The sequence below is a fragment of the Chrysemys picta genome, chromosome 17 (genome assembly GCF_011386835.1).
Source record: "Chrysemys picta bellii isolate R12L10 chromosome 17, ASM1138683v2, whole genome shotgun sequence".
Lineage (NCBI taxonomy): Eukaryota > Metazoa > Chordata > Testudines > Emydidae > Chrysemys > Chrysemys picta.
This window is the reverse complement of record NC_088807.1, coordinates 24,192,185-24,220,065: the sequence shown is the minus strand read 5'-3', so window position 1 is coordinate 24,220,065 and position 27,881 is coordinate 24,192,185. Positions and strand designations below refer to the sequence as shown.

Here is a 27,881-nt window from a genome sequence, read left to right as displayed (position 1 = left end):
CCTCTCACCAGGTTTATTGTTAAGGTCACATTAGCAGCAGCTCCGAGTTCCCGTGACGCTATTGCAGAATGTTCCGGACAGACTCCCGCCCGGGACGCTGGGTGCCCTGGCCCGGGGGGGGCAGGGGGGGGTCTATGGCTTTTCCAGGGCGGTTTCCAGGTGGGCCGGGGGGGGTGTTGGTTTTTTTGTTTGTTTCCCCCCCACACACACTTAGAAACAAAGACCCAGGGGGACGGACAGACAGAGAAACACAGACGGACAAAGGTACAGACATGCGGGGGGGGGGGGGGGGCGACAGACATGGACTGGATGTCTGGGTTCTCCCAGACGGATTCCCCCCACCCCACCGTCCCTATGCTCTCAGGGAGGGGGCCGCATCCAGACGCCTGGGTTCTCCTCCCCCTCCACACCCACCCACTGCAGCGGGGGGGGGAGGGGGAATCATGTTCATGCAAACCACCAAGAAATAAGTTGGGGGGAGAGACACATCCCCCCCCCCCAAGTCCAGATCAAGCATTAAGTCCTGGGGGGGGTGACCCCCGTTTCAATCAGGGGAAGCCAGGTGCTTTGGGGGTCACTGCAAACAGCCCTGCCCCCCCAGATGAGTCAGTCTTTGGGGGGACGCAGCCACCACACAGTGCAGGGGTCTCCTCTCAGCACTGAGGGGGGGGGCAGCAGGCGCCGACGGCTGGGGGGGCGCAGGGGGAGGGAAGAACCAGGCAACAGGCCGAGAGGCAGGTCCCCGGACCCCTAGGCTCACAGTGCGGGGTGCGGCTAAAGACAGGCGACCGGCCCCCCCATGAGAGGCGGGGGGTGGCGGCCCCCCACCCCCACAACATGCAAGTCACTGAGTAGAGGGGGGCTCCCAGCCTGTGGTCGTCCCCCCCGGCAAATCAGCTCCAGGGAGGGAGAGGCGTTGGGAGACAGCTCAGTCCTGGCTTCTCCTATGGCTTAGAGAAAAGATGACACCCCCCCCCCGCCACAGCCCCCCCGCCCCCAAACACACACATGCCGCTCCTGACGGCGCCTCCCCCTGGCCATGGAGAACAGCGCAGAGCCAGAGAGACCAGCCACGATCCTGGGGGGGAGAGAGAGAGAGAGAAACCACTCAGATCTGCCGGTGCCCCTCACTCCCGACCCGCAGCCCCCCCAGCCCTGCCGGTGCCCCTCACTCCCGACCCGCAGCCCCCCCAGGTCTGCCGGTGCCCCCCACTCCCGACCGGCAGCCCCCAGCTCAGCCGGTGCCCCTCACTCCCGACCGGCAGCCCCCCCCAGCTCTGCCGGTGCCCCTCACTCCCGACCCGCAGCCCCCCCAGCCCTGCCGGTGCCCCTCACTCCCGACCCGCAGCCCCCCCAGGTCTGCCGGTGCCCCCCACTCCCGACCGGCAGCCCCCAGCTCAGCCGGTGCCCCTCACTCCCGACCGGCAGCCCCCCCCAGCTCTGCCGGTGCCCCTCACTCCCGACCCGCAGCCCCCCCAGCTCTGCCGGTGCCCCTCACTCCCGACCCGCAGCCCCCCCAGCCCTGCCGGTGCCCCCCACTCCCGACCCGCAGCCCCCCCAGCCCTGCCGGTGCCCCCCACTCCCGACCCGCAGCCCCCAGCTCAGCCGGTGCCCCTCACTCCCGACTGGCAGCCCCCGCTAGCCCGGATACTCACGGCCCCTGCGGGTCTCAGAGGGGCTAGTCCGACGGGACGCTCTGCACTACAATGCTGGGCTTGTCGCGCTGGGCGCTCTTGGAGATGTAGCTGTTGAGGGTTTTCTCCTGGGGAGGGCAGTGGGGTCAGAGATGGCACCAGCCCCCCCCCAGGCACTTCTCCCAAACCCCCCTCCGAGCTCCACAGCACCCCCCCACAGCATCCCTCCCTGCCCCCTTCCCCATGGTACCCCTCTGCCCGTCCACAGCCCCTCTGCCCCATAGGTGACCCCTCCCTGACCCCAAAGCCTGCCCCCTCCTGACACCCCCCACCCATCTCCCCTTCACCCCCAGGGCCACCCCATGTAGCACGACCCCCCCCATGTGCCCCCAATGCCCCCCCCCCGCCCCTCCAGCCCACCCCGCCCCATTACCTCCACCAGCTGGTGCCAGTGCTCGATGGGTTTGCGGGGGTTGGCCAACATCTCGGCCCAGTGCTCCCGGCCTGGCCCCTCGGCGTCGCTCCCCACCCGGCACATCCCGATCACCTCGTTGTGCCCGATGCTGGGAGAGAGAGACTGGTCAATGCTGGACCCCCTCCCCCGCCATGGGGACCCAGAGCCGGGGGGAGAACCCAGGAGTCCTGGCTCCCAGCCCCCCCTGCTCTAACCAATAGACCCCACTCCCCTCCCAGAGCCAGGGGGAGAACCCAGGAGTCCTGGCTCCCCGCCCCCCTGCTCTAACCACTAGACCCCACTCCCCTCCCAGAGCCAGGGAGAGAACCCAGGAGTCCTGCCACACACACACACCCCGACGAGCGGCCGTGCTCCAGGCTTACCAGTCGTAGTCCATGACGGTGATGGTGAGGCTGACGTGCTCGGCGCTCTCGTGCGGGATGTCGAAGACGAGGGCCTCGTTGTAGCTGGGGTTCAGGGTGTTCTTCTTGATGGACGTCTTGCGCTTCTTCAGCCGCCGCCCCTCGCACATGAGCGAGGCCTTGACGTAGGGGTCTGGGGGAGGCGCATGAGATATGGCCCGGATGGGGAGGAGAGGTGGGGTCCCCAGCTCCACATCTCCCAGTGCCAGCATCCCCCTCCCCGGCCACCCCTTCGGTGCCTACCCCGACCCAGAAGCAGCCCCATCTCCCACCTCCTGTAGCACCCACAGCCGCCCATCCCAGCCGCACACACACACACCCCCGGCATGGCCCTGCCCTCCCCCAGCCGCTCCCCCCGAGCGCAGACCCCCGGTCCCTGACCTGAGAAGCCGGTCAGGTCCATGGCTTTGAGGTTGGAGGCCCGGATGATGGTCACAGTCAGGCGGCCGGCGGTGGGCAGGTAACAGAGGGAGAAATTCACCTCCCCCAGGTCGGCCTTCTCCTGTGGGGGGGGGGAGGGGCAGGTGAGTGACCCCAGGGGCCTGCAGACGCTGCTTTCCCCAACCTGAATATTTCATGGCCCTTTACCAGGCTGGAGCGACTTCCTGCCCATGAATATTAATGCCCGCCTGGCCCCGGGCGCCGGCCCAGCCCGCGTGTTACAGCCCCTGGCGCCCGGCCACCGCCGGCCCCCGGGAACGCCCGAGGAGAGCGAGAGGCAGAGAAATGACAGGCCAGATTTCCTGAGTCAGAGCTGACCCCAATGTGGTGCCCCTCACTCCCGACCCGCAGCCCCCTGGCAGCCCGGCCCTGAACCCCCAGCCCTGCCGGTGCCCCTCACTCCCGACCCGCAGCCCCTGCTAGCCCAGCCCTGCCCCCCAGCTCTGCCGGTGCCCCTCACTCCCGACCCGCAGCCCCTGCCAGCCCAGCCCTGCCCCCCAGCTCTGCCGGTGCCCCTCACTCCCGACCCGCAGCCCCTGCTAGCCCAGCCCTGCCCCCCAGCTCTGCTGATGCCCCTCACTCCCGACCCACAGCCCCCTGGCAGCCCGGCCCTGAACCCCCAGCCCTGCCGGTGCCCCTCCCTCCTGACCTGCAGCCCCTGCCAGCCCAGCCCTGCCCCCCCAGCTCTGCCGATGCCCCTCACTCCCGACCCGCAGCCCCTGCCAGCCCAGCCCTGCCCCCCCAGCCCTGTCGGTGCCCCTCACTCCCGACGTGCAGCCGACCGCCGGGAGTGGGGCAGGGACTCCGTAGGGGGTGGTCTCCCCTCACCTTCTGCACTGGCTCCGACCCCCCAGTGTGGCGCTAGGGGGCGCTGCCCCAGTGGGCTCGGGGGGGGGGGGGGTTGTGGGGCCGGAGCTGCAGGGAGCAGCACCAGGGACTGTCTCGGGCTGGTTCCCAGCTCACCCTGTTTGGATGCTGGGGCCGGAGCTAGAGCAGCGGGTGGATTTCCTGGGGGGGAGGTCGTGGGGGAGGGGGAGACAGTAGGGGGCGCAGCTCCTGCTGCCCCCCCACCCCCCCCAGGACCGACACAGCACCACGGGGGAGGTGCGGGGCGCACACACCCCCAGACCTGCTCCTTACCCTCCCCCACCCTTTCCCTCACCTGAAAATCAGCTGACTTCCAGCAGCTCAAACCCCAAACAGCCTCGCAAGTGATGACAATTGGATTTGATACCGGAGAGCGAGCGCCCAGGGGACAATAATAAAGGCAGGGCTGGGCTGGCAGGGGCTGCGGGTCGGGAGTGAGGGGCACCGGCAGGGCAGGGCGGGGGGGGCTGCGGGTCGGGAGTGAGGGGCACCGGCAGGGCGGGGGGGGGGCTGCGGGTCAGGAGTGGGGGGCACCGGCAGGGCGGGGGGGGCTGCGGGTCGGGAGTGGGGGGCACCGGCAGGGCGGGGGGGGCTGCAGGTCGGGAGTGAGGGGCACTGGCAGGGCTGGGGGGCTCAGGGCTGGGCTGGAAGGGGGCTGCGGGTCGGGAGTGAGGGGCACCAGCAGGGCTGGGGGGGCTGCGGGTCGGGAGTGGGGGGCACCGGCAGGGCAGGGCGGGGGGGGCTGCGGGTCGGGAGTGAGGGGCACCGGCAGGGCGGGGGGTGCTGCGGGTCGGGAGTGGGGGGCACCGGCAGGGCGGGGGGGGCTGCGGGTCGGGAGTGGGGGGCACCGGCAGGGCGGGGGGGGCTGCAGGTCGGGAGTGAGGGGCACTGGCAGGGCTGGGGGGCTCAGGGCTGGGCTGGAAGGGGGCTGCGGGTCGGGAGTGGGGGGCACCGGCAGGGCGGGGGGGGCTGCGGGTCGGGAGTGGGGGGCACCGGCAGGGCAGGGGGGGCTGCGGGTCGGGAGTGAGGGGCACTGGCAGGGCTGGGGGGCTCAGGGCTGGGCTGGCAGGGGGCTGCGGGTCGGGAGTGGGGGGCACCGGCAGGGCGGGGGGGGCTGCGGGTCGGGAGTGAGGGGCACTGGCAGGGCAGGGGGGGCTGCGGGTCGGGAGTGAGGGGCACTGGCAGGGCTGGGGGGCTCAGGGCTGGGCTGGCAGGGGGCTGCGGGTCGGGAGTGGGGGGCACCGGCAGGGCTGGGGGGGGCTGCGGGTCGGGAGTGGGGGGCACCGGCAGAGCTGGGGGGGGCTGCGGGTCGGGAGTGGGGGGCAGCATCGGAGCCGGGCGGGGGAGGGGAGCACACATACCTGGCTGCTCTAATTACCCGTCAGTTTCATGAACAACAAATTCAGGTAAAATATTCAAAAACACCCAGGCCAGGAATCCAGGCAGAATTGGGTCGAAGGCACCAGGAGCTGGGGGGAGGGGCAGGAGTGGGTGCTGCGGGGGAGGGGCAGGGTCCGGGTGTGACGGAGCAGGGAGCAGGGCAGATTTGACCTGGGAATGTTGCAGGGGGTTGCAGTGGGGATGTGGGACTTCCCTTGAAGGGAGCTACCTGAGCTGTAACCTGAGCCAGGAACGGGGGTGGGGAGAATTAACACCTTCTGCCCGGGAGACTGAACAAAGGAGAGGAGCAGCGGGAGGGGCTGGGAGTTTAGTTTCGGTTGGGGCTGGGTGGTGCAACGCAGGGAACCCCAAGCTGGGGTCTAAGCTCCCTGAACCTCCCAGAGGGACCTAATTGAGGGGGGTCTGGTCGTACCTACACGCTCTGCTTGAGACTGTGTTCCTGTCCTTGAATAAACCTTCTGCTTTACTGGCTGGTTGAGAGTCGCAGTGAATCTCGGGAAGAGGGGTGCAGGGCCCTAACTCCCCCACAATCCGCAACAACTGGTGGCAGCGGTGGGATCTACTGCACCCCGTGGACGGCGCTTCCTGCAGTAAGTGACTGGGGAGCAGTAAAACGAAGGGGGATTGACGGGGACCAGGCCTGCTGAAGAGTGGGAGAGAGACGGTTATTACCCCTGGGAGTGTGTGACCAGCGAGAAGGACTTTTGCAGTAACAGGGTCCCCCGGGGGGATCGCAGCGAGTGGTCCCAGGGGCGGAGGAGTCTGCAGCTCGACCCTGGCAGAGAGGTGGTGACCTCGAGAAGGGCTGGCACACTAGGGGTCTCCCTGGGAACTGTGGGGAGCTGTGAGCACACAGGCCGGTGAGTGGCCAGCAGGAAGATGTATGCCAAGCGGCTTAAGAGCGACCTGGTGGAGCTGTGCAAGCAGAGGCGGCTGCGCATTGGGAGGCTCACCAAAGAACAGCTCATTGCCCAGCTGGAGGCGGAAGATCGCGCGAATGAACTGATCCCTGTGTCTCAGGGAAGCAGCCTGGCAAATGCAGCGCAGGCACCAGTGTCTGTCCCAGCTGGGAGTGGTCAGCCGGCTGCTGAGGGCTTCCCGAGACCCCTCCTTCCTATGCCTAGGGGAAGGGTGGGGAGGAGCCCAGCAAATACCGAAGGCGCCGTGACCCCCCCGGCCAGCAGGGGGTCCCCCCGGCGAAGCCCGCCGGCCAGCAGAGGAGCCTCCCGGCGACGTTCGGCATCCGGGGAGCGGAATTGGCTGGAATGGGAGAAAGAGCTAAAACTGAGGGAGCTGGAGGATCGTGAACAACAGAGACAGCATGAAGAGAGACAGCATCAGCGTGAAGAGAGACAGCGTCAGCATGAACGGGAGGAGAATGAGAGACAGCGTCAGCATGAACTGGAACTGGCGAAACTGAGGGGCAGCGAACCCCCGGCTGCGGTGAGTGAGGGGGGACCCAGGACTGCACGGAGCTTTGATAAGTGCATCATGGCCCCATACAAGGAGGGGGAGGACATGGATGACTTCCTGGAGGCCTTTGAGACGGCCTGCGAGCTGCACCGGGTGGATCCCGCGGACAGACTCCGGGTCCTTACCCCCTTACTGGACCCCAAATCCGTGGCATTGTACCGCCAACTGGGAGAGGCAGAGAAAGGGGACTACGAACTATTCAAAAGGGCCCTGCTACGAGAGTTTGGGCTGACTCCTGAGATGTACCGGGAAAGGTTCCGGGGTCAAGATAAAACCCCTGAGATCTCATATTTGCAACTAGCCGTCCGCATGGAAAGATACGCCAGCAAGTGGGCTGGTGGGGCCCAGACGAAGGAGGACCTGATTAAACTGCTGGTACTGGAGCAACTGTATGAGCGGTGCCCATCCGACCTGAGGCTGTGGTTGGTGGACAGAAAGCCAGAGAACCCGCGACACGCCGGGCAGCTGGCTGATGAGTTTGTAAAGAGCCGGTCAGGGGGTGGCAGGGAGGAGCCCCAAAGGAACAGGCCCGCCGCGATGCAGAGAGAGAGTCACCCTGGGACCTCCCAAAGGGGGAATATGGGGAATCCCCTCCCACGGGGAAGGCCCAGCATCAGGGACAACCGACCGGCTCGAGGGGACCCACGGGACCTGAGCTGCTATTACTGCGGCCGAAGAGGCCACGTTCGGGCCCAGTGCCCCAAGCTCAAGGACAGACTGAGCAGACCGAACCCGCACCGGGTTAACTTGGTAGAGGCCCAGACGGACGAGGGGCAGGCTTCCCACGCAAGAGGGGCTGGCAGCTTATCAACTGCTCAAGAGAGAGAAGGGCCCCCGGCCAGCTTCTCTGGGGGGCCAGATGCTCCGGATTCAAAGTTCTCCGTTTACAGGGTTGGCGCGGGGCTGTCCCTGCGGAGCGAGTGCCTTGTTCCCCTGGAGGTGGATGGGAAGAAAGTTTATGGATACTGGGACACGGGCGCAGAGGTGACACTGGCCCGGCCCGAGGTGGTGGCCCCAGATCGGGTGGTGCCCAACACCTTCCTGACCCTGACCGGGGTGGGCGGGACCCCATTCAAGGTTCCCGTAGCGAGGGTACACCTGAAATGGGGGGCCAAGGAGGGCCCCAAGGACGTGGGAGTGCACCACCATTTGCCCACTGAGGTGTTGATGGGGGGGGACCTAGAGGACTGGCCAAGCAGCCCCCAGACCGCCTTAGTCGTGACCCGTAGCCAGAGCCGGCGAGGGGCACTACGCCCTGACCTTGGGAAGGATGTCCCACCGGAGGCACCGAACCCTTCCCGGGTGGGGAGGGAACACCCAAGGACAGGCCGCGGGGTGGCTGGGGCTTCCGACCCAGCCGACGAGAGGGAGCAGGTCCCCATCCCTTCCTCAGCCGCCGAGTTCCAGGCCGAGTTGCAGAAGGACCCCTCCCTGCGGAAGCTAAGGGGCCTGGCTGACCTCAGTGTGGGACAGACCATGAGGAGAGGATGCAAGGAGAGGTTCCTGTGGGAGAAGGGGTTCCTCTACCGAGAGTGGGCTCCCCCGGGGGAAGTGGAGTCGTGGGGGATCAGGAGGCAGCTGGTGGTTCCCCAGAAGTTTCGCCACAAGCTACTGTACCTGGCCCATGACATCCCTCTCGCAGGGCACCAGGGGATCCGGCGCACCAGGCAGAGGCTGCTACAGAACTTTTACTGGCCCGGGGTCTTCACCAACGTCCGGCAGTACTGCCGATCCTGTGACCCCTGCCAGAGGGTGGGGAAGGCCCGGGACAAGGGGAAGGCAGCATTGAGACCTTTGCCCATCATAGAGGAGCCTTTCCAGAAGGTGGCCATGGACATAGTGGGACCTCTCAGCAAGACGACCCGGTCTGGGAAGAAATACATCCTGGTGGTGGTAGATTTCGCCACCCGCTACCCCGAGGCAGTGCCCTTATCGTCCATTGAAGCAGACACTGTGGCGGATGCGCTGCTGACCATTTTCAGCCGAGTGGGGTTCCCCAAGGAAGTCTTGACGGACCAAGGGTCCAACTTCATGTCGGCCCTACTCCGGTGCTTGTGGGAGAGATGTGGGGTCCGGCACAACTGGGCCTCAGCATATCACCCCCAATCCAACGGGCTGGTGGAGAGGTTCAATGGGACGCTAAAAATGATGCTGAAAACATTTATGAATCAGCACCCGCAGGACTGGGACAAGTACTTACCTCACCTGCTGTTTGCGTACAGGGAGGTACCCCAGGAGTCTACCGGGTTTTCGCCTTTCGAACTGCTATATGGAAGGCGGGTAAGGGGGCCCCTCGACCTGATGAGAGACGAATGGGAGGGGAAGGCCACTCCTGACGGAGAGTCGGTGGTGGAGTATGTCCTGACCTTCCGGGAACGACTTGCCGAGCTCATGGGCCTGGCCAGGGAGAATCTGGCCAGAGCCCAGAGGAAGCAGAAGGTCTGGTATGACCGCACAGCACGGGCCCGCGCCTTCGCCACTGGGGATCAGGTGATGGTCCTCATCCCCGTGAGGAAAAACAAACTCCAGGCCGCCTGGGAAGGGCCCTTCAAGGTTGTCAAGCAACTAAACGAGGTAAACTATGTGGTGGAGCTGTCGAACCGGGCACACCACCACCGGGTGTACCATGTGAATATGATGAAGCCATATTATGACAGGGGGAATATGGTGTTGGCCGTGTGTGGACAGTGGGAGGGGCAGGGAGATGACCCTTTAGTAGATCTATTCCCTGCTCCGTCACATCGCCCTGCACCCCTCTTCCCGAGATTCACTGCGACTCTCAGCCAGCCAGTAAAGCAGAAGGTTTATTCAAGGACAGGAACACAGTCTCAAGCAGAGCGTGTAGGTACGACCAGACCCCCCTCAATTAGGTCCCTCTGGGAGGTTCAGGGAGCTTAGACCCCAGCTTGGGGTTCCCTGCGTTGCACCACCCAGCCCCAACCGAAACTAAACTCCCAGCCCCTCCCGCTGCTCCTCTCCTTTGTTCAGTCTCCCGGGCAGAAGGTGTTAATTCTCCCCACCCCCGTTCCTGGCTCAGGTTACAGCTCAGGTAGCTCCCTTCAAGGGAAGTCCCACATCCCCACTGCAACCCCCCTGCAACATTCCCAGGTCAAATCTGCCCTGCTCCCTGCTCCGTCACACCGGGGGAAGCCGGATGGAGGGTCGTTAGATACCACGGCCCTCGCCAAGCTGGGACCCCACCCCCCACTCGAGGCAGCCTCCTACCAATGGGTTGGGATCACCCCACATTATCCCCCTCCCCAGATTGCATCTCTCACGCCCTGGCCTGGGACCCATCCCATCTCCCTGGGGTCTCACCACGCTGGCCTCCGGGGGGTCCCTCCAGACAAGCCATCTGCTTCCACTCTGGCATCTCCAGCAGGATGGCTGGGTGTGCGCACTGGGGGCTGGGCTGGGCTCGGGCGTGGGCTTGGGTAGAGGGGCTGGGATAGAAGGTGGGTCTGGACTGGGGAGATGGATCGAGTCGAGTTGGTTTGAGCGTTGGACGTTGGGTTGGAGTTGAACTGGGTTGACACGGGGTGGAGGTTGAGTGGTCAGTCTCCCCTATCCCCTATGCCCCCTTTTCCCCAAGGGGTCTCACCCATCGAGGTGGCCTGCAGGATGCCCCTCCAGATGGGTTCTCCGCTGCCACATCTGAAGCAGGTTGAGTTGAGAGTTGGGTGCGGCTTAGAGTGCAACTGAATTGAGTTTGGGTTGGGCTGAGTTAAGGTTGAGTTGGGTGAGGGCTGGGGTTGGGTTTGGGTTGAGAACTGGAGTTGAGTTGAGAGTTGAGTCTGGGCTGGATTGAGATGAGTTGAGGTTGAATTTGGATTGGGTTAATTTAAGGTTGAGTTGCATGGAGATGGGTTGGGTTAAGGTTGGGTTGGGATCTACCTGTGGAACACCTTGCCAGAGGATGTTGTGAAGGCCAAGACTATAACAGGGTTCAAAAAAGAACTAGATGCATTCATGGAGGACAGGTCCAGCAATGGCTATTAGCCAGGATGGGCAGGGATGGGGTCCCTAGCCTCTGTTTGCCAGAAGTTAGGAATGGGCAACAGGGGATGGATCACTTGATAAGATTACCTGTTCTGCATTGGCCACTGTCGGAAGACAGGACACTGGGCTAGATGGACCTTTGGTCTGACCCAGTCTGGCCGTTCTTCTGTTCGGGTTGGGATATGGTCTTGCTGGGATTGAATTTGGATTGGGTTGGTTTAAGGTTGAGTTGAACTGAGATGGGTTGGGAAAAATTCGGGTTGGGGTGAAGAGTTGAGCTGAATTGAGACGGACAGGGGCTGAGATGACGATTGGGTCAACCTCCCGACCCGCTCACCCCTCCCACCACCGCCCCCCTCCCGCCCCCCCATGATCTCACTCACTGAGCTGCCCTCCAGGATATCCCTCCAGATGGGCGTCTCCTCATCCCGCTCCGCCATCTCCAGCAGGTTGTCCAGCACCACCTGCCCGATGAGGTCGTGGCGGGAGAAGCGGTCGAAGTCGTAGACGCTGAAGTGCAACTTGCGCCCCGGCAGCTCGGCGAAGGGGACGTTGAAGTTGAAGGTCTCGTTGAAGACGGGGTTGAGCGTCTTGCGGTGCACCTTGGTCTGGAACTTCTTCTTGCGGTCGGGCAGCAGGTACATCTTGACGTAGGGGTCGGAGAAGCCGTTGGCGTCCTTGGCCGGCAGGTCCAGCGCCCGCAAGATCCTCACCACCAGCTGCTCCGAGGCGTAGGCGTAGCGCAGAGCGAAGCTGATGCGCCCGCAGGGAGGACCCTCCGCCTTACGGTGCTCCGCCTCGCCCGCCCGCTGTTTGTACAGCTCCGGCTTGATCTGACCGATGCTGGTGGCCTGCTCCGGCTTGTCCTCCCCACCGTGGCTGACCACCTCCGGGCTGGAGAGCTGCTGGGTCAAGGGGCGCGGCAGGGTGTTGTACCTGTGAGGGGTCGGGAGTTGGGAGGGGCGTACTGAGGCATGGGGAGCCCCCAACCCACCTGGGACAGGAGCTATGGGGCTGGGAGGAGGGGGGGCAGCTCCCCCTGAAGGCACTGCCCCCAGGAGCCCCCACACCCTAGGGCTCCCCTTGTGAAACCCCAAGTACGCCCCCGGCCCCCCTGAGACAGAGCTCCCCTTCGGTTCCCCCTCCCATGCCAGGCCCTCTCCTGCTGCCCCTAGCGGGCGGCGAGGGCGGCCCCGGGCCTCACCTGGGGGCGGGAGCCAGGGTGGCCACCTGCTGGTGGGAGTGCGCATTGGGCATGCCGGCGCCCTCCTTAGGGCCGACCTGCCCCTCCACCGGCAGGTCGGGCGAGGTCTGGCTCAGCTTGAGGGTGGCCTCGGGGTAGGAGTCCATGTCGAGGTAGGAGCGTTCAGGCATCTCGGGCCCCAGCTCGACCCGCTCCACCAGCAGGTCGCCGTAGGGCGAGTGGTGCAAGTGGCCGTGGAGGCCGTGGTCCTTGCGCGGCGCCGGCGAGGCCTCCTTGTCCCGCCAGGGGATCCAACACAGCTTCCAGGAGACGAAGAGCGAGACCCCCAGCAGCACGATGCCGCAGAAGGTGACGATGACGGAGAGCAGGCTGACGGAGATGTCTGTGCGGGTCAGAGGCTGTGAGCGGCGGGAGAGGCAGGCTGGAGACCCCGTCCTCCCATCGGTACCACAGACCCCTGGGCACAAAGACCCCCACCCCCATATCCTACCATCACCACCTGGAACATCGACGTGACCACGTGTCCCCCCATATCCCATCACCCCCCGGAACGTCGACACGGCCACGTCCCCCTGTAATATCCCATCACCGCCCGGAACGTCGACACGGCCACGTCCCCCTGTAATATCCCAACACCGCCCGGAACATAGACACAACCACGTCCCCCTGTAATATCCCATCACCGCCCGGAACGTAGACTCGGCCACGTCCCCTGTAATATCCCAACACCGCCCGGAACATAGACACAACCACGTCCCCCTGTAATATCCCATCACCCCCCGGAACGTCGACACGGCCACGTCCCCCTGTAATATCCCATCACCGCCCGGAACATAGACACAACCATGTCCCCCTGTAATATCCCAAAACCGCCCGGAACGTAGACACGGCCACGTCCCCTGTAATATCCCAACACCGCCCGGAACGTAGACACAACCACGTCCCTCTGTAATATCCCATCACCCCCCGGAACGTAGACACGGCCACGTCCCCCTGTAATATCCCATCACACACACCCCCGGAACGTAGACACGGCCACGTCCCCCTGTAATATCCCAACACCGCCCGGAACGTAGACACAACCACGTCCCCCTGTAATATCCCATCACCCCCCGGAACGTAGACACGGCCACGTCCCCCTGTAATATCCCAACACCGCCCGGAACGTAGACACAACCACGTCCCCCTGTAATATCCCATCACCCCCCGGAACGTCGACACGGCCACGTCCCCCTGTAATATCCCATCACCGCCCGGAACGTAGACACGGCCACGTCCCCCTGTAATATCCCAAAACCGCCCGGAACGTAGACACGGCCACGTCCCCCTGTAATATCCCAACACCGCCCGGAACGTAGACACAACCACGTCCCCCTGTAATATCCCATCGCCGCCCGGAACGTCGACACGGCCACCTCCCCCTGTAATATCCCAACACCGCCCGGAACGTAGACACAACCATGTCCCCCTGTAATATCCCATCACCGCCCGGAACGTCGACACGGCCACATCCCCCTGTAATATCCCAACACCGCCCGGAACATAGACACAACCACGGTCCCCTGTAATATCCCATCACCGCCCAGAACGTAGACTCGGCCACCTCCCCCTGTAATCAGGGCCGGCTTTAGGAAGTGCGGGGCCCGATTCGAACAGTTTAGACGGGGCCCCGACAGGGATGACTAAAAAAAAAAAAAAAACACGTAAAAAAACCACGTGGGGCTTGTACTCACCAGGCCGCGCTCCTAGTCTTTGGCGGCGGGTCCTTCACTCACTCCGGGTCTTCGGCGGCACTGAAGGACCCGCCGCCAAAGTGCCCCCAAAGATCCGGAGCGAGTGAAGGAACCTGCTGCCAAAGACCTGGAGCGCCGCCGGGTGAGTAAAAATTAAAAAGGTGCCTCTAGGCAGGGAAGGGATTCTCTGCCACTTGCCCCCCACTCTGGGCAGTCCTGCCACTGGGCGTGGGGCCCTCTTAAGCGCGGGGCCCGATTCGGGGGAATTGGTGGAATTGGCCTAAAGCCGGCCCTGCCTGTAATATCCCATCACCACCACCCCCGGAACGTAGACACGGACACGGCCATGTCCCCCTCTAATATCCCAACACCGCCCGGAACGTAGACACAACCACGTCTCCCTGTCATATCCCATCACCCCCTGGAACGTCGACACGGCCACGTCCCCCTGTAATATCCCATCACCGCCCGGAACGTCGACACGGCCACGTCCCCCTGTAATATCCCATCACCGCCCGGAACGTCGACACGGCCACGTCCCCCTGTAATATCCCAACACTGCCCGGAACGTAGACACGGCCACGTCCCCCTGTAATATCCCATCATCACCTGGAACGTAGACACAACCACGTCCCCCTGTAATATCCCATCACCGCGCGGAACGTAGAAACAACCACGTCCCCCCATATCCCATCACCGCCCGGAACGCTGACACGGCCACATCCCCCTGTAATATCCCATCACCGCCCGGAACGTTGACACAACCACGTCTCCCTGTAATATCCCATCAACACCAGGAACGTCAACACGGCCACGTCCCCCTGTAATATCCCATCACCACCTGGAACATAGACACAACCACGTTCCCCTGTAATATCCCATCACCGCCCAGAACGTCGATGTGACCACGTGTCCCCCCATATCCCATCACCCCCCAGAACGTAGACATGGCCACGTCCCCCTGTAATATCCCATCACCGCACAGAACGTAGACACAACCACGTCCCCCCATATCCCATCACCGCCCGGAACGTTGACACAACCACGTCCCCCTGTAATATCCCATCACCGCCCGGAACGTTGACACAACCACGTCCCCCTGTAATATCCCATCACCGCCCAGAACGTAGACACAACCACGTCTCCCTGTCATATCCCATCACCCCCTGGAACGTCGACACAGCCATGTCCCCCTCTAATATCCCATCACCGCCCGGAACGTCGACACGGCCACGTCCCCCTGTAATATCCCATCACCGCCCGGAACGTTGACACGGCCACATCCCCCTGTAATATCCCATCAACACCAGGAACGTAGACACGGCCACGTCCCCCTGTAATATCCCAACACCGCCCGGAACATAGAAACAACCACGTTCCCCTGTAATATCCCATCACCGCCCAGAACATCGATGTGACCACGTGTCCCCCCATATCCCATCACCCCCCAGAACGTAGACACGGCCACGTCCCCCTGTAATATCCCAACACCGCCCGGAACGTAGACACGGTGTGACGAACTGGGCCTGTTCTCACTGTGGTCTGTGAATGCTGACAGGGGAGTGTGACTAGGATGGTCTGCATCGGGGGATGGGAGCCGGCCCAAGGGAACATACCTGAGCTTGTAACATGAGAACCCAGGAGGGGGTTGGAGGTCAGATGACTCCGGGGCCCGGGAAACTGAACAAAGGCTGTGGGAGGGGTCGCCGAAGCCAGAGTGCTGGAAGCAGGCTGGAAGGAGGCTGGAGAGATGGCTGGGAGGCAGAGATGGCTCTGACCCCCCAAGGGGGGTGGGCTGGCATGCCCTGGGACCCCAAGCTGGACCTAACTGAGGGGGGCCCTGTTGTCTGTGCCTGCAAGACCTGTCTTGGACTGTATTCCTGTCATCCAAATAAACCTTCTGCTTTACTGGCTGGCTGAGAGTCATGGTGAATCGCAGGAAGCCGGGGGTGCAGGGCCCTAACTCCCCCACAATCCGCAACAACTGGTGGCAGCGGTGGGATCTACTGCACCCCGTGGACGGCGCTTCCTGCAGTAAGTGACTGGGGAGCAGTAAAACGAAGGGGGATTGACGGGGACCAGGCCTGCTGAAGAGTGGGAGAGAGACGGTTATTACCCCTGGGAGTGTGTGACCAGCGAGAAGGACTTTTGCAGTAACAGGGTCCCCCGGGGGGATCGCAGCGAGTGGTCCCAGGGGCGGAGGAGTCTGCAGCTCGACCCTGGCAGAGAGGTGGTGACCTCGAGAAGGGCTGGCACACTAGGGGTCCCCCTGGGAACTGTGGGGAGCTGTGAGCACACAGGCCGGTGAGTGACCAGCAGGAAGATGTATGCCAAGCGGCTTAAGAGCGACCTGGTGGAGCTGTGCAAGCAGAGGCGGCTGCGCATTGGGAGGCTCACCAAAGAACAGCTCATTGCCCAGCTAGAGGCGGAAGATCGCGCGAATGAACCGATCCCTGTGTCTCAGGGAAGCAGCCTGGCAAATGCAGCGCAGGCACCAGTGTCTGTCCCAGCTGGGAGTGGTCAGCTGGCTGCTGAGGGCTTCCCGAGACCCCTCCTTCCTATGCCTAGGGGAAGGGTGGGGAGGAGCCCAGCAAATACCGAAGGCGCCGTGGCCCCCCCGGCCAGCAGGGGACCCTCCCGGCGAAGCTCGCCGGCCAGCAGAGGATCCTCCCGGCGACGTTCGGCATCCGGGGAGCGGAATTGGCTGGAATGGGAGAAAGAGCTAAAACTGAGAGAGCTGGAGGATCGTGAACAACAGAGACAGCATGAAGAGAGACAGCGTCAGCATGAACGGGAGGAGAAAGAGAGACAGAGACAGGAGAATGAGAGACAGCATCAGCGTGAACTGGAACTGGTGAGATTGAAGGGCAGTGAACCCCCGGCTGCGGTGAGTGATGGGGGACCCAGGACTGCACGGAGCTTTGATAAGTGCATCATGGCCCCATACAAGGAGGGGGAGGACATGGATGACTTCCTGGAGGCCTTTGAGACGGCCTGCGAGCTGCACCGGGTTGATCCCGCGGACAGACTCCGGGTCCTTACCCCCTTACTGGACCCCAAATCCGTGGCATTGTACCGCCAACTGGGAGAGGCAGAGAAAGGGGACTACGAACTATTCAAAAAGGCCCTGATACGTGAGTTTGGGCTGACTCCTGAGATGTACCGGGGAAGGTTCCGGAGTCAAGATAAAACCCCTGAGATCTCATATCTGCAACTAGCCGTCCGCATGGAAAGATACGCCAGCAAGTGGGCTGGTGGAGCCCAGACGAAGGAGGACCTGATTAAACTGCTGGTACTGGAGCAACTGTATGAGCGGTGCCCATCCGACCTGAGGCTGTGGTTGGTGGACAGAAAGCCAGAGAACCCGCGACACGCCGGGCAGCTGGCTGATGAGTTTGTAAAGAGCCGGTCAGGGGGTGGCAGGGAGGAGCCCCAAAGGAACAGGCCCGCCGTGATGCAGAGAGAGAGTCACCCTGGGACCTCCCAAAGAGGGAATATGGGGAATCCCCTCCCACGGGGAATGCCCAGCGTCAGGGACAACCGACCGGCTCGAGGGGACCCACAGGACATGAGCTGCTATTACTGCGGCCGAAGAGGCCACGTTCGGGCCCAGTGCCCCAAGCTCAAGGACAGACTGAGCAGACCGAACCCGCATAGGGTTAACTTGGTAGAGGCCCAGACGGACGAGGGGCAGGCTTCTCACGAAAGAGGGGCTGGCAGCTTATCAACTGCTCAAGAGAGAGAAGGGCCCCAGGCCAGCTCCTCTAGGGGGCTGGATGCCCCAGACTCAGGGTTTTTGGTTTATACGGTGGGCGCGGGGCTGTCCCTCCGGAGAGAGTACCTTGTTCCCCTGGAGGTGGATGGGAGGAAGGTCAATGGATACTGGGATACGGGCGCAGAGGTGACGCTGGCCCGGCCCGAGGTGGTGGCCCCAGATCAGGTGGTACCCAACTCCTACCTGACCCTGACGGGGGTGGGCGGAACACCAGTCAAAGTGCCCGTGGCAAGGGTACACCTGAAGTGGGGGGCCAAGGAGGGCCCCAAGGATGTGGGGGTACACCCGTATTTGCCCACTGAGGTATTGATGGGGGGGGACCTGGAGAACTGGCCAAGCAACCCCCAAAAGGCACTGGTTGTGACCCGCAGTCAGAGCCGGCGAGGGGCCCTGCGCCCTGGCCTTGGGGGGGGTGCCTTGCCTGAGGCGCAGGACCCTAACCTGGTGGGGAGGGAACGCCCAGGGACGCGGCTCAGGGAGGCTGCAGCTTCGGACCCAGCGGGCGATAAAGAGCAGGTGGCCATCCCTGTCCCAGCTGCTGAGTTCCAGGCCGAGTTACAGAGAGACCCCTCCTTGCGGAAGATAAGGGACCTGGCCGACCTCAATGCGGTACAGACCATGGAACGAGGTGGCCGGAAAAGGTTCCTGTGGGAGAAGGGGTTCCTGTACCGAGAATGGGCTCCCCCAGGGAAAATGGAGTCAGGGGGGATCAGGAGGCAGCTGGTGGTACCCCAGAAGTATCGCCGCCAGCTGCTGTGCCGGGCCCATGACATTCCCCTCTCAGGGCACCAGGGAACCTGGCGTACCCAGCAGAGGCTGCTACGGAGCTTTTACTGGCCTGGGGTCTTTGTTACTGTCCGACAGTACTGCGGATCCTGTGACCCCTGTCAGAGGGGGAGGAAGGCCTGGGACAAGGGGAAAACAGCTTTAGGACCCTTGCCCAGCATAGAGGATCCTTTCCAGAGGGTGGCCAAGGTAAAAAGGGCGGCTCTGAACCAAGAGAGCCCAAAGCACAGACCTCCAGACTGGAGCGCTGGGAGAAGACCACAGCCCAGTTGGAACCCCAGAGGTATGGGGGTGGGAAAAGGGCACAGGCCGCATAAACCTTCCCATCTGCGAACTGCGAGTGCCATCAAGCACCCCCGACCTAAGGGGGCGCGTGGAACGGAAGGGGCCTGGTGTAACTCCCACCAAGGAACTGGAGGGATGCGGGGGCATCCATGGGAACGGGGGTAGGTTCGAACTTCCCCAGGTCACTGGCTAAAGTGACCCTGCTCAGTTCGGTCTCGAAGGGGGGAGAGATGTGACGAACTGGGCCTGTTCTCACTGTGGTCTGTGAATGCTGACAGGGGAGTGTGACTAGGATGGTCTGCATCGGGGGATGGGAGCCGGCCCAAGGGAACATACCTGAGCTTGTAACATGAGAACCCAGGAGGGGGTTGGAGGTCAGATGACTCCGGGGCCCGGGAAACTGAACAAAGGCTGTGGGAGGGGTCGCCGAAGCCAGAGTGCTGGAAGCAGGCTGGAAGGAGGCTGGAGAGATGGCTGGGAGGCAGAGATGGCTCTGACCCCCCAAGGGGGGTGGGCTGGCATGCCCTGGGACCCCAAGCTGGACCTAACTGAGGGGGGCCCTGTTGTCTGTGCCTGCAAGACCTGTCTTGGACTGTATTCCTGTCATCCAAATAAACCTTCTGCTTTACTGGCTGGCTGAGAGTCATGGTGAATCGCAGGAAGCCGGGGGTGCAGGGCCCTAACTCCCCCACAATCCGCAACACACGGCCACGGCCCCCTGTAATATCCCATCACCGCCCGGAACGTAGACACAACCACGTCCCCCTGTAATATCCCATCACCCCCCGGAACGTAGACATGGCCACGTCCCCCTGTAATATCCCATCACCGCGCAGAACGTAGACACAACCACGTCCCCCCCATATCCCATCACCGCCCAGAACGTTGACACGGCCACGTCCCCCTGTAATATCCCATCACCGCCCGGAACGTTGACACAACCACGTCCCCCTGTAATATCCCATCACCGCCCGGAACGTTGACACGGCCACGTCCCCCTGTAACATCCCATCACCCCCTGGAACGTCGACACGTCCCTTGTCCCCCTGTAATATCCCATCACCGCCCGGAACATAGACACAACCATGTCCCCCTGTAATATCCCATCACCGCTCGGAACGTAGACACGGCCACGTCCCCCTGTAATATCCCATCACCGCCCGGAACGTAGACACGGCCACGTCCCTCTGTAATATCCCATCACCGCCCGGAACGTAGACACGGCCACGTCCCTCTGTAATATCCCATCACCGCCCGGAACGTAGACACGGCCACGTCCCCCTGTAATATCCCATCACCGCCCGGAACGTTGACACGGCCACGTCCCCCTGTAACATCCCATCACCCCCTGGAACGTCGACACGTCCCTTGTCCCCCTGTAATATCCCATCACCGCCCGGAACATAGACACAACCATGTCCCCCTGTAATATCCCATCACCGCTCGGAACGTAGACACGGCCACGTCCCCCTGTAATATCCCATCACCGCCCGGAACGTAGACACGGCCACGTCCCTCTGTAATATCCCATCACCGCCCGGAACGTAGACACGGCCACGTCCCCCTGTAATATCCCATCACCGCCCGGCACGTAGACACAACCACGTTCCCCTTAATATCCCATCACCCCCTGGCACCTTCCCAGCCCTCACCGAATGCAGACATAACCCCGCCCCCCTGCAGCCTGCCCGCACCCCTTACCCGAGTCGGTGGGCGGGGGGTGCCCCCGGTTGCGCAGCAGGTCGGTGAACTCCAGGCATTTCTCGTGTTGCTCCAGCGCCCGCAGGGAGAAGCAGAGCTCCTTGAGTAGGGTGAGCGCGCCACGACACACGTCCTCCTCATAGTCACCTGACATGGTGCCGCACCATCTGCCCACCACAGGGAGAGAGCCGGTGAGCTGCCCTCGGGCAGGCCCAGCCAGCGTCGCCCCCGCCAGCCAGCCCAGCCGAGACAGGGCGAGCCCCGGGCAGCACAGCCGGGGGGCACACACATACCCCTGCCTCACGCACTCGCACGGGCACAAACACGGGCACATTTGCATGCCTGTGCCCACACAAACACATGTGCATGTACACACCCACACCAACATGTGTTTGCACATGCATACCCATGCAAAAATGTGTGTATCTGCAAGCCCATGCCCACACAAACATGCGCATTTGCACACCCATGTGCACACCAACACATCTGCATTTGCACAAGTACACCCATGAAGACATGTGCACACCCAAACACATGTGCATTCACACACCCAAATATGTGTGTTTTCACACCCGCATGCACACAAACCCGAGTGCATTTGCACATACACACAAACATGCACCTTTGCACGCCCATGCCCACACCCACATGCGTTTGCACACTCATGCCCGCACAGACACTTGTGCATTTGCACGCCCACCCACACAAACACATGTCCACCCGAGGGCCATCCAGTCTCACATGCGCCGGAACTTGCCCGCCCTCCTACGGTCTGAAGCAGCTACGCCCACGTGCGAAGCGTGGGGCTCATCTGCTGGGTGCCAGACCCGCGTTCATGCAGCGACGCGTGGGCTCCGCAGACCGGCACGTGCCCCCCCCCCCCACTCACCTGCTCAGCAGCCTCCGTCTCCTGCCGGCTCTGGGTGCAGGTGGGGTGGCTGGTTCTGGAAGTGGAGGCAGGGCGCCGGCCCGGCGGGGGGTCAGTACCAGTTCCGGGGTGTCGGGGCTGGCCGAGGGCAAGCGCCCAGGTCTCCCATGCTGGACGCTGCCAAAACCATGCGGGGTGGGGGACAGGCCCTCGAGGATGCCCCCTCCAGGCGGCTCCAGGATCAGCAGGAGAGACCAGCCACCACCGTGCTCCGCGGGGCAGGGTTCAGGGCCTGGGGTGCAGGAGCCCAGCTGGGAAATCGGGGGCCAGGCGTTTCCATGGGGGGGGATGTGGCTCAGAGATTCTTCTCCTGGGGTGGGGGGTGTTGGTTGGAGCCTTGGTATGGGGGTGGATTGCCCCAGATTCACAGGCACCTGGGGGGTGGGGAGATCATTAGATGGAGGCATCTGCACCCCGCCCCCCCATGGCCCGTCCCTGCCCACCCCCCTCTCCAGACCCCAACCTTCCCACCCCTTCTTCCAGCCCCATAACTCCATCTCCCGGGCTGACCCCACCTTTCCACCCATATCCCCTCTGCCCCATCCCACCCCCTCACACACACCCCTTTCTTCTCTGCTCGGCCCTGGAGACCCTCCCCTCCCCAGAGCCGTACCCAGGGGTGGATAGAGAGGAGCTGGGAGCCAGGACTCCTGGGTTCTCTCCCCAGCTCTGGGAGGGGAGGGGGGTCCAGTGGTTAGAGCAGGGCGGGGGCTGGGTGCCCGGACTCCTGGGTTCTCTCCTGACGCCTGTTGTTAGGGGGATGGGTGCTGTCTCTGTCTCCAGAGAGAGAAGCCCCCCCCACCCCCCCCGGCAGGGTCGGGGGGGGGGGGGCAGCAGCCTGGCCCGAACCGGCGCAGTGCCAGCGTTGGTGTTGCTGCTGCAGCCGCATTGGGCTCCGCTCAGCCTCTCACCTGCCCTGAATACCAAGTACCAGGCCAGATCCCTCCCCCCATCACCCACTCCAGCCAGCTCCCCCGCCCCAGCGCTTCCCCGTCCCCCCAGCCAGCCTGAGCTCCCTCCCTGGGGCCAGAAGGGCCTTGGCCCAGACGATGGGGGGCCCCGGGGGGCAGTGGAGCCGTGGGTTAAGAGCCAGTACGGGGGTGTTGGGATCAATGGGGGGGGGGGCCTGGCTGGCACCGAAGCGCCAGGCCCAGGAGGGGACCCAGAGCGGCCTGGCCAGCCCGTGTCACTGTCTTTCCCCCGCCCCTGCCCCAAAGGCCAGGCCAGGCAGCTGCTCCTTGTCACATCGCGTCGGGGCGCCTGGCCGGAGCCGCTCCCCGCCCGCCCGCCAGCGCACACGGCTTGGCCACGCTCCCACACGCATGTGCCGGGAAAGGTGCAATGCACACACCCCTACACACCACTCCGGGCCCGGCACACGCTTGTGCGACACGGGCCGGGGGGCACCCGCGCGTAAACCCAGACCCGGCCCGTGAACGCCCTGGGCTGGGATTTCTCCACTCCGGCTCCCCCGTCAGTCCCACGGCTTCCGCCGCCGCTCCCCCGCACGGTGAGTCACCAGCACCGCACGGGGGGGCTCGGCCAGGGGAACTCCTGTAGTGAGACACGGGCGGTCAGAGCAAAGCACAGAGATGCCCCCCCCCCCCCACGGCCTCGCCCCCAGGGGTCAGGGTAGCTTTAACGCTGCGGCGGATTCGCCTGAGCCCCCCGCGTGTCAGAGGCTCGCGGGGGGGGGGGGGGGCGCAGAGGGACAGGCGCGTGTGGGGAGCGGGTCATGGACGCAGCTCTGCGAGAACCCAGGAGTCCCAGTTCCCAGCCAGCCCCGGCTCCAGTAACCGGAGCTGCCCGTGGGGCGCACCCAGCCATGCCCGGTCGATACGTCGCCTGGTGCTGCCAGGAGCCACGATTCCCCCCGCCCCGCACACACACACACACACACACCGCAGGGAGATCCTCCAGCTGCCCAGTGGGGGGGGGGTGCTTCCCAGCTGTCGGGGGGGGGCAGGGTAGGGACCAACCCCTTCAGCCGCAGGGCCAGAACCGATTCCCAGCGCTAAGCCCTGAGAGGTTTGTAGATAAGGAAGGTCAGGGTGGCTGGTGAAAGGCAGCCAGGCCTGGTCGTGGATGGAGTGGCAGGACTCCTGGGTTCTCTCCCTGGCTCTGGGAGGGGAGTGGGTCTAGGAGGTTAGAGCGGGGGGGCTGGGAGCCAGGACTCCTGGGTTCTCTCTCCAGCTCTGGGAGGGGGGTGGGGTCTAGTGGTAGAGGTGGGGGACTGGGAGCCAGGACTCCTGGGTTCTCTCCCTGGCAGTGGGAGGGGAGGGGAGTGGGGTCTAGGAGGTTAGAGTGGGGGGGCTGGGAGCCAGGACTCCTGGGTTCTCTCCCCAGCTCTGGGAGGGGAGTGGGGTCTAGTGGTAGAGCTGGGGGGCTGGGAGCCAGGACTCCTGGGTTCTCTCCCTGGCTCTGGGAGGCGACTGGGGTCTAGTGGGTTGGATTGGGGGGGGGGGGGCGGGAGCCAGGACTCCTGGGTTCTCTCCCTGGCACTGGGAGGGGAGTGGGGTCTAGGGGGTTAGAGCGGGGGGGGGGAGTGTACCACAGTCTCTGAACCCCCAGACCCTGCTCTAGGCCCCCCACCCCGTCCCAGTCCTGAACAGTTCCCCTAACCTGGCAAGTCCCGGCCCCAGCTCTGTGAACAGGCCTCAACCCCTCACAGCAGAGACCTGGGATGCGGCTGCGGGGCCCAGCTGTGCCCCCCGCAGGGCCGAGAGGGGCAGGGGGGGTGCCCCCCAGAGCGTGTCACCCGCTATCTCTGCCGCACGTCAGCTCCAAGGGGGGGGGTCTCTTGCAGGGACCCAACCGGGGAACCCCAGAGCGTGAGCAGCCAGGGGCGTCGCACGCTCCCCCCCTCGCACACCGGCACAGTGTCACGCCCGCCCGGGCTCGCTCTCTCCCTCGCACACCCAGCGTGAGCAGTGCTGGTGTCACGCACACGCACACACAGAGTCTTTGTCTCGCGTGCAGCCGGCTGGAGCGGCGCTGGTGTCGCACACTCACGCACACTCATTCGCTCGCTCGCACACTCACGTCCGGGGCTGGCTCCTAATCACATTAGCGTCGTGTTGGCACAACAGCCGCCGGGGAGGCTGCTCCCCCCGACAGGCGACTGCCTCCTAATTACACCCTGTGCTGGGGGGAGGGACGGGGAAGCCCCCCGCACGCAGCTGCGCCGGGAGCAGCTCCCGCAGCCCCCACTCCTGTACATCTGCCCCCCCAGGGGCCAGGAGACCTGAGCCCCCGCCAGCCCCCTAAGCATTCCCCCGTTCCTGGAGCCCCTGTGTCCCCCTCCCACACATTCCCCGTGTCCTGCCCGACCTGCAGACCCACCAGACCCCAGCACCCGCTGCCCCTGGTCTAGAGAACCTCCACACCCCCCCCCCCACACACACACACCGCTCCTCACTCCTATCGGCTAGAGACCCTGCACCCCTCAGCCCCCTCAATCCTCCCCCTCCTGCACCCCCAGCCTCCTCGATGCACCCCCAAATCCTCCCCCTCCTGCATACCCAGCCCCCCTCAATGCACCCCCCAATGCCTCCCCTTCCTGCACCCCCCAGCCCCCACCTCAATTCACCCCCGAATACTCCCCCTCCTGCACCCCCAGCCTCCTCGATGCACCCCCAAATCCTCCCCCTCCTGCATACTCAGCCCCCCTCAATGCACCCCCCAAAGCCTCCCCTTCCTGCACCCCCCAGCCCCCACCTCAATTCACCCCTGAATACTCCCCCTCCTGCACCCCCAGCCCCCTCGATGCACCCCCAAATCCTCCCCCTCCTACACCCTCAGCTCCCCCTCCCAGCACTCCCCAAATCCTGCCCTCCCTGCACCTCCAGCCCCCCTCAATGCGCCCCCAAATCCTCCCCTCCCTGCACCCCATCTCTCTCTGCCAGCCCAGCTCCCCCCTCAATGCACCCCAGCTCCCCCCTCCCTGCACCCCCCAAATCCTCCCTGCAGCCCCAGCTCCCATCCCTGCTCCCCCTTCAGCGCACCCCCAGCCCCCGGGCTGGATTCCCCACCCCCTGGGCGCTCCGGTCCGCTCCGGTCCCTACCTGCCGGGGCCGCCAGCCCCGCCGACCGACCCGAGCCGGCTGCGCGGGGACGATGCGCCTCCGCCCGCCTCCCCCGCGCCTGGGAGCGCAGGTGCCGGGTCCCCCCGCAAAGCCCGCGCCGGCCGCCAGGGGGAGCCCGCGCCCGGCCGGAGACGCCAAGAGATGGGGGGGGGGGGCGGGACCCGTTCACTCCAGCCAAGGGGGGGGGCAGAGGGGAATAGCACGGAGTGGGGGGGTCCCCGTATACCCGCCCCCCCCCCGCGCCCCACCCCAGAGGGCTGCATCCCAGCACTGGGCAAGGGGTCCCCATATACCCAGCCCCCCTGCGCCCCACCCCAGAGGTGGCTGCATGCTTCTCAAGGGGTCTGTCTGAGGTTCCACAGCGGGGGGGGGGATGGAGATCCTGGCAAGGGTTGGGGAGAGGCCCCAGGTCACTCTGTCTGTTACACGCACACGCATGTGCCAGGCTCGTGTGTCCCTGCCTCTGGCACACACACCCCGTGGGGGACCCGCCCCTCGCTATCACGGGACCACGGTGCAAAATCCCTGGGGCGGGGGGAGTCTCTCCGACCTACGAGCCCCATGGGCCCTGGGCAGCGCCAGACGGGGGGTCACCACAGCAGGTTGGCAGCTGGGGGGTGGGGAGTGAATCATGGGGTGAGGCCACAGGCCTTGCTCGTGTGACTAAGGGGCTGTGGGGGCCACACCTGACGGGGGGGGGCATCAGGGCTAAAGGTGGCCTCGTGCGCACACAATCACACCCACCCTCGCACACTCGTGTGTCGCACAGCTGAGGATTCAGGATGGCGTGCATGGTGCGCGGGCACCCACGCCCGCACTGCTACACACCCCTGGGTGCAGCTCCCAAAGGCAGGGGGAAGGGGGGCACCCTGCAGGCCGGAGCAGGATCTGGGGCAGACCAGGAATCTGGATGTGGGGGAGCCAGAATGGCAGGGAAAGGGGGTCTGACCTTGAAAGGGGCACAGGGGGCAGGTGCTAATGGAATGAACTGAGAGGAGGGTCCCCCGTAGGCGGGGCCTTGGCCAGAGGAACCAGGAGGTGAGTGTGCGAGTGATGGTGAACAACACACGTGTGTGCGAGGCGGCCGTGTCGCTCCGGCAGAGTGGGGAGCCGCCGGCCCGTCTCCGTCTCGGTGCTGGACGCTGATGCCAAGTGACAGCCGGGCCTGAGGGGGCAGCCTGGATGAGAAAGAGCAATTACCCAGACCTGGGGCTCGGGGGCGGGGGGGGCTGGCTGGGCACACTAGCCCCTCCTTCTCTGAGCCAGGGAGAGAACCCAGGAGTCCTGCCTCCCAGCCCCCCCAACCACTAGCTCCCCCTCTCAGAGCCAGGGAGAGAACCCAGGAGTTCTGGCTCATAGCCACACCCACTCTGCTCCAGCAGCCGGGGAGAGAACCCAGGCGTCCCCACCTTTCCCGTGCCCCCTCCCACCCCCCAGTTCAGCCCCACATCCTCCAGGAAGATTGGCAGCAGGGGGTGAGGACCGGCCATCTCCATGGAAACAGTCTCCGTGGCAATGGGCCTATTCAGCATCTTTCCCCATGCTGCGCCAGGCAGCAGGGCCAGTGGATGGTGGGCGGGGGGGGGGGAGCAGGGTTAAGGGGGGGGCAGGGAGGTGGGCGGGTGAACAGGGTAGGGGAGGTCAGGAGAGTTTGGGGGGGGCAGGGGTAGGTGGCGGGGGCAGCAAGAAGCTCTCACCTGGCTGGGGGGGTCACTTTTCAATGTGCCACTCCTCCCCCCATCCCTGTCTGGATCGCACCCCCACCCCCACTCCCTTGCCTACGCCCCACCCCAGAGGTGGACGCAGCGTCCTGGCCCCGGTCCCTGAAGATACATTAACGGGGTCCCAGCTGCCCCGTGTCCCCGGCACCCAGCCAGACGGGCCATTTAATTAAAATCAGACACCAGCGCAGAGCTCAGGGCTGCCGGGTGGGGGGGGCAGCGCAGGCCCCATGAGCCAACCCCGCCCCCCAGGAATCCCGGCCGTAAGCAGCCCCCTCTGTACCCCACGGCATTACCTAAAGGGGAGCCCCCAGTCACTAGGGGGCACCAGCTCCCCCCCCCCTCCGCCCAGCCCCAGGGCAGGGACTGGCTGGCTCAGGGGGGCCGGGAATGGGACAGGGGGCCTGTCCCCTCCAGGGGGGCGCTGGCTCCACCCGGCCCCAGGGCAGGGACTGGCTGGCTCAGGGGGGCGGGGAATGGGGCAGGGGCCTGTCCCCTCCAGGGGGGCGCTGGCTCCATCCGGCCCCAGGGCAGGGACTGGCTGGCTCAGGGGGGCGGGGAATGGGGCAGGGGCCTGTCCCCTCCAGGGGGGTGCTGGCTCCACCCGGCCCCAGGGCAGGGACTGGCTGGCTCAGGGGGGCCAGGAACGGGGCAGGGACCTGTCCCCTCCAGGGGGGCGCTGGCTCCACCCGGCCCCAGGGCAGAGACTGCCTGGCTCAGGGGGGCGGGGAATGGGGCAGGGGCCTGTCCCCTCCAGGGGGGCGCTGGCTCCATCCGGCCCCAGGGCAGGGACTGGCTGGCTCAGGGGGGCCGGGAATGGGGCAGGGGCCTGTCCCCTCTGGGGGGCGCCAGCTCCCATCGGCCCCAGGGCAGGGACTGGCTGGCTCAGGGGGGCCGGGAATGGGGCAGGGGCCTGTCCCCTCTGGGGGGCGCCAGCTCCCATCGGCCCCAGGGCAGGGACTGGCTGGCTCA

The 27,881-nt window shown here is 64.8% G+C and overlaps 1 protein-coding gene across 1 annotated transcript; it reads right to left on the bottom strand.

Annotated features, from left to right (window-relative positions):
- SYT3 (synaptotagmin 3) lies at positions 1 to 25,296 on the bottom strand. Its single transcript, XM_065570787.1, has 10 exons — positions 25,168 to 25,296; positions 21,065 to 21,477; positions 20,176 to 20,342; positions 11,896 to 12,277; positions 11,075 to 11,627; positions 2,892 to 3,012; positions 2,472 to 2,643; positions 2,068 to 2,197; positions 1,656 to 1,762; positions 1 to 1,078 (listed from the first exon to the last, which is right to left on the bottom strand). Exons 3-9 carry the CDS (start codon positions 20,327 to 20,329, stop codon positions 1,679 to 1,681), a joined length of 1,596 nt encoding a protein of 531 aa, XP_065426859.1. The 5' UTR covers positions 20,330 to 20,342; positions 21,065 to 21,477; positions 25,168 to 25,296; the 3' UTR covers positions 1 to 1,078; positions 1,656 to 1,678.
- Between the last annotated feature and the right edge of the window lie 2,585 nt (positions 25,297 to 27,881).

Bases quoted from the DNA above. Each gene is read 5' to 3' on its own strand.
- SYT3 (XM_065570787.1), bottom strand. From the start codon at position 20,329: ATGTCAGGTGACTATGAGGAGGACGTGTGTCGTGGCGCGCTCACCCTA. The intron at 12,278-20,175 runs GTAAGGGGTGCG...TGACCCGCACAG, and splicing joins CCCCCCGCCCACCGACTCGG to ACATCTCCGTCAGCCTGCTC. The intron at 2,198-2,471 runs GTAAGCCTGGAG...TCTCTCTCCCAG, and splicing joins ACCGTCATGGACTACGACTG to CATCGGGCACAACGAGGTGA.